Below are 10,751 nucleotides of genomic sequence, written 5' to 3'. Positions count from 1 at the left end.
GCTGTGAGTGTGTGTATGTGTGTGTGTGTGTGTGTCCGTGCATCAGCACCAGGAATCTTTTCCAGTCTTTCAAACACACCATAATTGTACCACTCCCCCTGCACCTTTTTCATCTCAGAGTAACACCCGTGCGGGAGCTGCCACTGGTTTCAGACCAGCACGAATAACATAAATGCCCCAAACGCTGTACTTGATCACCGGAGGAGCAAATGCAAGACAGAGGCTTTAATGGTGAAGTTCATCTGTGGATGAAAGCGTGATGGGGGTCACCCTTTCTCTGCACAGGCAGGGATGGATCTAATGCTCCAGTTCCCAGCAATTTGCATTTTTTTAAACAATCTTTTCTGTCAATCAGCTGTTAAGTGCAGATAGCACTAGATATAACAGTTGAGCGATTTTTTCAAAATTACCTGGTTTCCGCTCATTTGAAAAATAATGAATATATACCGTGCTAATACAGGCCAATATGAAGGTTTGGTCGATTTACTGCGGCAGTAGGTAGACCAGCATATTGTCAATCTGGGGCAGCTTGCTATAGAAATGACAGCTTGGGGTTGCCCTCATACAGAGAAAATTATAGTTATGGTAAGTCAATGCAAATTTTGCTAATGGCTGATTGCATATATAAAGCACCTTTCATCTAAGGATTTATAAATGTTTCAGGGGAAGATAATTGATTCTGTTGAAATAATAATATGTGAACTACCTATGTGAAGCATGGCAGCCATTTTGCACCAGAATACGTGCAGCCATTTGCAATGAAAAGATGAATATAAAATTAACCAATTGCCATTATAGAGCTAGAGTCAAGGGGACTCCCCAACGCTTAATTCTACAAACAGATTTTAGATTTTATTTTTCTTCCTCCTAAAACTCTGAAAAATAGAGAGAAATTCAATCTGAAGTATGATGTGAGAAAAAGAGTAATTGCATACAGTACAAGACCATAATGCCACAAAAGGGGGACTGCTTAGACCATCACACTGAAGACAGGCAGTGATATACTATCCATTGAGACAGTGTTGTTTTACTCAGACATTGGATGTCTGTACATAAAATGTTTGTTTATATATATTAATCACTGGACCAGGTTATTTTTAATTTTGATGACAGGAACACTGCTTTTACATGTAAAATAACTTAAACATGGTTTTACGTTTACATAAACTCTGCAACTTCTATGATTATATATTATATAAATACATTTGAGTATATTTTGACATTATTGTCAGTGGAAAGCATTTCTTGCCAGTAACTCCATTCATAAAAGATCCCCACTCAATGCTATTTCATATAAATTCAGCCAAAAAGATTCAAAATGTTTGGCTTTAGTGTTTCTGTTTGGAGCTACTAAGACCAGCTGACCCTCAGCCTCATGCATCATCAGTCCTCCCCACCTCCCTGCTCCTGTATACCACAATGCACTGTGCCTTCAGCACCTCAGCTGTCTCAGTCACCTGGCAGAGCTGCAGGGCTGTGGGTGGCACCCGCTCCACTCAAAGGCACGGTGGCAGCTGTGGCTCACTGCCAACCATCACAGATGCCACCCATTACCCAATTGATGGATTATGTAAAAGGCCTAGCTCCTAGGCCTAGGGGAGAGACATTCTGCCACATGGCCACAGTGAATGCATGCCATCCAGTTTTATTCAGCCTTCTGATAATGGTGCTTTTTTTTCAAATTCTTGTTTTGTGGTCCCATTCTACATTTTTGAGTTAAGGAGTAAATAAAAGGCAGGAAGCCAACCATTTCCGGAGTCTGTCTTTTTGAGTCGCCAAGTGACACAGCACTGTGCCAAAAGAATTATTGCATACAATTATTATTGAGTGTGCTTCTTGGTCTTCTAAGTGTAACAAAAAGACAAAAAAAATAACATTCAAGAGAATTTCTTTTTAATGCAAACCCTGCTAGAGCGCAGATGCATCGAACATCTCCGTGCATGACGAGCGTGAACAGATGAGCTTCTGCGGTAGACGGTACGTGGATGAACGCGAACGTTAGCGGCGGGAGGAGGAGGGGTTGTCGGGCGCGGCGGGCGGCTCGGCGGGCGGGCCGGCGGCGGCGCGCGGGACGGCGTACCGGGCGACGTTGGCCAGGTCGGGGACCACGCAGCAGCTGAGCGCGCTGCGGTAGAAGGCCATGCAGTGGACGACGCTCCACTCGTCCGCCCGGTCGTCGTAGCACTCGGCGTAGTCCGTGGTGGTGGTGCCGTTGAAGCCGCCCACCACGAACAGCCGGCCGTCCAGCACCTCGATGCCGAAGTTGCTGCGCGCCGTGATCATGTCGGGCACCGCCCGCCAGCCGTTGGTCAGCGGGTCGTAGGCGTCCGCGCTCCGCAGCCGGGAGACCCCGTCAAAGCCGCCAACCTGAGGCGAGAGGTCAGGCAAAAGCACGCCCACTAGTTCACCGGTGAAATGTGCAATTAAATGCATACGTATTACCGCACGCTAATGCATTTCATATTTAAAGGGATAAATCACTTTATATTATATTATTCTTATTATTTTTACTTGCAATGAGAATGGGATTCATTTTAAAAATGCAGTCCAAAATTAAATATTAAATATTAATTTCAATGGTTATTTCAGTTTCACTGCTTGCTTTCTGTTGGACCAGAAAGTTTTTGTGTGTGATGGAAGGACATTTTAAATATTTACAGAACTTTAATATGAACACATGCATCTGGAAGCATGGAAGTCACTCTACAAGCTTTTTGGACAATTTTTTGCTTTAGTCCATGAACCCTGAAATGTCCCTATACCAGCCACTGTGAAACCAGCAGCTCAGCAGAAATGTCTGTAAATCCCTTTAAATTATTATTTTTATATTTAGTTTCAGACTGCATTTTTAATACATCCCATTCTCATTACAGAAAAATAATATCCATTATTCACAATGCTCAGTATTCTTCCGATTCTGGTTTAGAAATCATTTCCTGTGAATTCTTCCCATAATTTTCCATTGTAAATGGAATGGAATCCTCCTTTTGCAAATGGAATACTCCTTTGTTGTATGCGCCTCCCTTCAAGACTTCATGCCATGACTCATCCAGATAAAGGACTGGTACTGTGGCCAAGGCTAAGGACTTGGAAGTGCTTGACTGTACGGTGTGAGAGCTCACCACATAGATCTCCTCGCCATAGGCAATGACTCCCAGCCCACTGCGTCGGCTGCTCATTGGGGTGATTTCGGTCCATTGGTTAGACTTAGGGCTGTAGAACTCTGCAGTGAACAGACAATCCTGGCCATTGAAGCCCCCACAGATGTACACCTGTTTGAATAGACCCATTTCAAATTGTTTATTACCTAATTGTCAATACAGGCAGATTAATGAGGCATTAATCTGACTATATACTGATTGGGATTCTGCAATACTTTGTTTATCTTTGTTTAAAAATTGAGCACCACAATTAATTCCTTTGATATAAACTATAATCAGACTAAAAAACATGCAATACATTTGTATATCCTAATAACTATGTTGACAAAGGACTTAGTATAAAATAGCATAGGTTTGCTGATGCTGCTGCAACATTCAGTGGCACTATTTCCATTTAACTCCTCAAAAGAGTACCATGCAGGCCAACTCCAGAGCAATGAGACATTCCCTGTGAGATTATTGGAGTAAGTTTCATAACTGTCCACCCCCCCACCCCTGTACCCCACCTTGCCATGCAGTGTGGTTGCGCTGGCGTCGCTCCTCTGCTCGTGCATGTGTGAGATGAGGCTCCACTGGTTGGTCTCAGGCTTGTAGCGCTCTGCCGTGTTGAGGCGAACGTGGCCGTCCAAGCCGCCCATGGCGTAGATGTAGCCGTCCAGCACAGCCACGCTCACGTAGCAGCGCCGGAAGTACATGGGCGCCACCTCGTGCCAGGTGAGAGTCACGGGATTGTACTTGCGCACGCTGCTGAAGTACTCCATGCTGTTGTACCCTCCCAGGCAGTAGACGAAGCCGTTGAGATAGACGGCGCCGTGGTAGGCCCGGGGACTCTCCTCCTCCAGTGTCACATTCACCCAGCAGCCGGCCCTCGCGTCGTACGACTCGATGGCGTTGGTGGGGACGCTGCCGCTCCAGCCCCCGATGGCCAGCAGGACGGCGAAAGGCAGGCGTGGCCGCGATAGCGAGTTACTGAAGTTGGGCTGGGACCGGTTCATGCTGAAGTCGAAGAGCGCCTTCATGCCCTCGAGGATTATGCGGTTGCACTCTTCCCTCCCCTTCACCAATGTGTCGTTCTTCACATTGTCCATGAAGTAGTCAGCATTCATTAAGCCCATTCGCACCTGGTCAAACAGACAGAGCGGGACATCCTATGACTGGCAAGGCACTGTCATTTTTCTGACCTATTATATTTTCATACTTCTCCTACTTCAATTTTTGAGCAAGTTTGGAATTTCCTAATGTTCTTCTTTTACACATAGTGTTAAATCATTCACTTTACCTCATAATATTAGTATATTAATATGAGTATAATTATAAATCCTTTATATTAATAATACCTATGATACCTTTTCTATTTTAGGAATTTGGCTGAAATGAATTCCATTTTAAGGCATTAAAAACTTCTCCAGTTGTGTCCACATTTACTACCTCAACATTATGCAAGAGAAATATTTTTTTCTTAATTGACGTCTTAAACACATGAACAAACTGGCCTTAAATATATATTCAATGTTTGCAATTTTATGGAAGATGGACTGGCTGAATATATTTCAGTTACCTTAGGAAGCAGGAAGGAGATAAAATGTTGTCGCTCACTAGGACTGTGCGCAATCCAGCGCATGATGGATTCAAACACTGTATCTTCCACTCTGACGTTAAGTTCATCCTCATCGATGATGTCATGGAGTTCAGCACACGAGAGTTCCAGGAACTCATTGGAGGCGTGTGCAATTTCCTCAAAGTGGTGCAGGATGTAGCGGTATGAGTGGTACCGCAGGTTGGAGCAGGAGTACACGTCAGCCACTCTCCAGGTGCTAATACAGTTCTGAGGGGTCAGATGGACTTCCAGGAACTCACAGCAAGCCTGAGCAAGGCCCACAATGCAGAACTTGTTGGCTGCCTGCAGGAGATTCTCCACGTTGTCCTCTGAGATTGGCACCGAGCATGTGTATATGTACTGGATGACAAGCCTCACGATGTCTGGCAAAAGCCCAGTAATCTGGTACCTCTGCTCGTCTGTGCTGTTAAACAGGGAACTGTAGAGGGATCACAATGGGGTCAATGTACACTTTTTTCCCTACACAATAACAGCAAATAATATAAACAACTCTTTTCTTTCCAAGAGTTACCCACTTATAATACCAACACATGTAATTTTGATAGAATGTTTCTTTACTCAGAACTCTAAATACATGGTATTGTGCTTTATTTAAGTAAATTGTCTGTATTTAAAATTCAGGGATAATTTGAGACACTAGTATTACTTTCTTGGTCTTTGGTATCATTGCTGTAAAACAGTAGATGCACAAGCAAGATCATTTATATACACATAAGCCATGATGAGTTTTGTGACCGCCATGCTGAGAGGGGTAACAGAACCTCAGTAGATTCCTAGCCTATGGAGAATCCAATATCTGTCACAGATGTAATATTGCAATCTACACAGTAAGCCTCCCACAATTATAACAGGACAGGGACCTCCCTGGATAATGCTATGGCTAATTATGAATTGCCCTGTAGAACGCAAGGTCACACTTGGCACTGGCACTGTCAGAACTCCCCCATGTCTCAAATTGATCCGCTAAGTGCTACTTTTTTTTTGTAATGCTACCAACAATGCAGGACCCTGATGTTGTCCGGCCAGTACAGAAAAACTTTTTTTTTTGCGCAGTTCCATTTAGTTCCAACCCAGTAAAACCCTTGATGACCCCTTGCCTCACCATGTCACTCACCAGAAGTAAGTGCTGCAGGCACACAGGACAGCTTTGTGGGCTTTGAACTCAAACTGATTGACCTCAATGATCACATCACAGAGCTTGTCCTCTAGTCGCAGCTCATTGAAGATGGTGTAGTCCATAGTCCTCATCATGTGCTCTATTCACTCATGACAGGTAGGAACTTTCCATCTTAAACACATATTACAGGACGTTTTAAGTATTTATTTGCCATTGGTGATGGCAAAAAGCAACAGCGTATTTCACGCCTTGTTCGTGGTATATAGGATTGGTAGCAGCCCACCTCTTTGACGTTTCAGAACTTTTCATTATTACGTCACTGTGCATGTGGCAGGAGGACACTGATTGTCGTCATAGTAACCCTCAAAAACCCCCTTAGTGCTGCAGTGTTGCGAAAGATTTAGCTACGCTCCAAAAACTTTAGCTATGCATCTAGTGTATTTCAAAGCTTTGACAGTAAATCCCGCTGTTGTATCCTGTGCTTCTATTAAATTGGTCGATCGATTCAGTTTATATATCTTGTTTACCACCTGATCCCTGTTGTCTCGTGGAGCTGAGTAAGACGCGGAGCTTCCTCTGTGTTTAGCAAACAGGCGCGGAGTCGTTATAATGGGAGCTCTCCAATCCAGTTGACGACAAACTTAAGGACAACGGACCCTACGCGGATTCGACGTTCTGGGTCGTATCGTACTAAAGCGTCGATTTAAAAAGCCTCAAGGCAAGTTTTATGGAGTTAACATAAAGCATTAGATGGGATTTCCCCCCAGCTTGAGTCCACAATGTCAGTGCTGATGGCTAACTAGTAGTATTCCAGCAGGTTTTGTATCGATTGGTTGGTTTGACGTTGTACAAGCGATTTCCTGTATGGTCATTGCTCCTGGTTAAAATTAATTAAACAACTAAACCAAATCCTTACTTTTCATATTGCGCTGGAGGTAGCCAGGAGTCCAGAAATCCTATGAACTTGCACAGGGTAGCTAGCTAGTTGACGTTACAGAATGAATAACGTTAGCTACCTTGCTAAGGTGTTTTGTGTGTGACTAGTTGCTGGCTAGTTTACTGTCAGCAGGTAATTCAATAGCTAGCATCTATGCATGCGGGGATGTGTGGGGGTCAAAGGGGAGGTCAGAAGGAAGTACTGTAGAATTTTGTGATTACTGTGACAAGTCCCAGCAGAATGAGATGTGAAAGATCTTTGAGGTCTACAGCCGGTAACCAGGGGACATGTAATGTCCGCAAACCTCAGCATTTTGAAGCGAGCCACTCTAAGGTGCTTGGTATGAGTGCAAGTATATTCAGAATGCGGCTGAGGGCACAATCCTGTTTTTATATTAGGGTGTCCTTGCAGTGAGAGGGTGAAGGGAGAGAGAACTGTGCATGTGCCAGAAGAGGTGCGTTGCCAGAGTGGCCTAAGGCAGACTGTCAGGAACGAGAGGCAGAAGCAGAGAAGGCCCTTGAGAGGTAAGTGCATGCAGGTGGCCAGAGTGGCTGCACTTAGGAAGGTGTGTAGGAGCAGAGGCCATTTACCCTAGGAGTGCCCCCGGTGTCTGTTGTGGAGAAGCACACATACTGCTCAGCACAAGGGCTCCGAAAACTGAAATTGGCCCTCTGAGAGCAACGCTATGAATATGCCGAATGAACATGAACAAATCTCATGATAATATGAATATAAACAAAGTGTTGTCTTGAACATTTCTTTGTAAGCAAAGGTCTCGTGGCCCTTGGGCGAGTATTGTCATCGAAATTACTGTAGTCAGGCTTAATTGTTTCAAGTATATATTTTGTTTCTTCATTGTGTTGCTTTGGCTTTAAACGTCAGTAGCCTATATATTGTTGATACCCTTTCTTTTATATTTGATTGGTATTAAATTTAAGTGTGTGTAATTTCTGTCTAGAGATACCATTGCATCGTTTTTTTTTTTTTTCTCCTGCTCTCTCAAATATTACACTGGAAGGCCCTTCAGATACTTAGAGGATGTGAACTCCCCCATGCCCATCCTGACTATGTGTGTGGGTGAACTTTACAAGTGTCTTTGAAGTGTGTCCACTTGAAAGTCCATCCACCTTCCCTGAGCACGTACAACCCCACCCTCCATCAAGGCCTTCTCCTGTAGCAATAAAACTACGATGCAAATCAATGAAGCAGCTTATCTAGTCTCAGATCTCACATTGCAATTAAAATTCGGAACGTTCATCAACGTGATGAGAGCAGAGAAGGGAGAAAAGTGGCTCTTCTATCGTGTGATATTATGTTTGGTAAAACGTATCCGTGTCTGCAGCTAATTTAGCAAATTGTGGAAGTTCCTCAATTCTGACAATCACATTATATGACTCACAAGGGTGCCACTTTTACAAACCATAGAGAATGTGTGAGTCTGTGCGGGAAGTGTGGCAGGAACAGATGTGAACACGAGGGAATATAGGCTTCAGTAATTTGAGCGTATAGCACTGTACCATGTGAACAGTCTGATGAGAAAGAAACCGTGACAACAGTCACTTTCATTCCAGATAAATAGTTTGTGACTTGGAGACACTGAGCTGCACATACTGAAACCGTGAAGGAAATGAATGGCCCCCCCTTTGATCATTTAGTGAATTCTGAGGTACACACTAAAAGGCCATCAGCGCAAACTGTCTGTTCCCATCATTATTTCACAGGCCAGGTTTGAATGTTATTTGTATCACCGCTGATTTCAGTCTAAAGAGATTTCTTTTCCTCGAGTTTCATCTCCAGGACATTATCGCATCTGTGGAACACGGGCAGAAACGGCGGTCTATTTTCCATTTCCGTCTCTGCGTGCTGCCGGTACGCCGTTGGCAACAGTATTTCAAGCGCGCAACGGGAAAAATAATTTTTTTGTTTTGTGTATTAACGGCAGCGATTGCTTGCTGTTGCCGTTCAGCCCGTGTGCGTGACTGGCCGCTTCGCTGGCCCTGCGCTTTTGGCTAAGGTTTATCCGTGATCTCATTAGTCTGCTTATTTGCGCATTCTTATTTTTAGCGGTTTCACATTGGTAAACAAACCGGATTGGCTCGTTTTTTTTCTGGCGAATAGTATGCGCAAAACCTAAATGCAATGACCTAGATGTTAACTCAAAATAACAAAAGTACTGCACCTCAGGGAAGGCAGTTCATATTGAGATAACAGATTGTATGTAGCTTACTGTCATGAGACTCGTTTACTCGCTGGTTTGTGTGTCTAAAGTTGAAATTTTTTGCTATCATGAAAATGGCTACAGAGAAAGGCACGATAGGGAAGAAAAGTGCCCAGCTGCATGAACCTGATACGGAAATCCAGACTGAAATAATGCAGTGTCTGGCTGAATTAGCTTTAGAATGGAAGTAGGAAAATGCTGTTCTTTATGTAACTGCAGCTGTTGGCACATCCCTTGTGTTTTTAACACTGTAGAGGTGCCCCAGTCGTGAGTTGCACGCTTGCACATCAATCCAAGGGTTAATTTATGTGGTCTGTTTCGGCTTTTCAGAGTCAACATTAAATAGGCTATACAGCGAACCTGAGTTTCATATACCAAATATACTTTCATGTATCTTTTTCATTCTCTGGATTTATTATTTTTTGAATATCAACAAAATGTTGTGTAGAACAATCTATGTGAAAGCAGGCCTAATGAACTCTCTCTGGTAATACATTTTTGATGAGCTTGAATGAGGCTGCAGGCTCTAGGCCATGTGATTAGAAGGTGCTGTGTTGCCGTGGCATTGCGGCTGGAGATGAGACACTGCCTTGGTAGGTGGCAAGCCCCCCGCTGGGCCTAAGAGAGTCACGCCGCCCCCTGTTCACCCCCCCGTTCTCCGTGATTCATGTATCTGCTTGGCGTGCACCTTCACACGTGCGCGCTTGTGTGTGCATCCTGCTTACAGAATTTAGCCTAGGTGCAATGAGCTTAAGTTTGGGCCCTCATAAGGAGGCTGGAATTACATGTTTGTTCATCATGCGACTGGAATTGTGTGCGTGTGTGCGTGTACGTGTGCGTGCATGTGTGTGTGTACGCGTGTGTGTGTATGTGTGTGTGTGCACGTGTGAGTGTGTACACGTGTGTGTGTGTGCGTGCGTGTGTGTGCATGTGTGTGTGTGCACGTGTGCGTGCATGTGTGAGTGTGTGCACGTGTGTGTGTGTGCGTGCGTGTGTGTATGTGTGCGTGTGTGTGTGTTTACAATGGGGAGCTCCCTCACACTCCCTCATGAAGGTTCTGTGCATCTGCTTTGAGGTGCACCAGCCCTCGGGTGCAGCTTGTGCAGAGAGGAAGCTAAATTATTCAGGACACTTCTCCAGGAACTCTTTTTATAATTTCGCTCCCTGGCCTCGACAGGGAAAGATCACTGCCCCGGTGTGTAGGAACAGTGAGGAGGAAATGTAACTGAGTTTGAGGAGGTATTCATGTATTTCTCGTTTCCTCATCTTCAGGAGACCAGCTCGTGCCTGCTGTGATCTAGGGTACAGGGCTGAAACTGCAGCCTGTGAAACTCCACCAATCAAAGGTGATACAGTGGTGATGTCCCTCTTCCTCTCAGAAACTAGGCAACATGCTGGGCGCCCATGTTAAACAGCTATAGATCAGACCTAAGGGAAGGGCTGGAGGTGATGACATATTCATGAGACTAGCAGAGGAAAGGGCACAGCACACAGTACCAGGCGACTGTCTCTGCTGAATGCTGCGTGCCCTGTTTGCCTCCTGCTGTGTGTATAGTGCACCAGGGACAGCTTTCTTTAGGGGTAGCGTACTACATGCATGCTGGTGGTTTATTGCTCCAGGAGTAGCCTGTTAGGGTAGCCTCTAGCCTCACTTGCCCGGCTCACAACCTCAGGGTACTCTGAGCCTGACCAGGTTGGCA

General features: G+C 44.7%; 1 protein-coding gene across 1 annotated transcript; it reads right to left on the bottom strand.

Moving 5' to 3' along the window:
• Positions 1–1,696: 1,696 nt before the first annotated feature.
• LOC135241109 (kelch-like protein 10) lies at positions 1,697–6,993 on the bottom strand. The gene is made up of 5 exons (XM_064311247.1): positions 5,894–6,993; positions 4,720–5,197; positions 3,668–4,282; positions 3,123–3,272; positions 1,697–2,367 (listed from the first exon to the last, which is right to left on the bottom strand). Exons 1-5 carry the CDS (start codon positions 6,028–6,030, stop codon positions 1,999–2,001), a joined length of 1,749 nt encoding a protein of 582 aa, XP_064167317.1. The 5' UTR covers positions 6,031–6,993; the 3' UTR covers positions 1,697–1,998.
• Between the last annotated feature and the right edge of the window lie 3,758 nt (positions 6,994–10,751).

The sequence above is a fragment of the Anguilla rostrata genome, chromosome 15 (assembly GCF_018555375.3).
Source record: "Anguilla rostrata isolate EN2019 chromosome 15, ASM1855537v3, whole genome shotgun sequence".
Lineage (NCBI taxonomy): Eukaryota > Metazoa > Chordata > Actinopteri > Anguilliformes > Anguillidae > Anguilla > Anguilla rostrata.
This window is presented reverse-complemented; position numbering and strand designations above follow the sequence as displayed.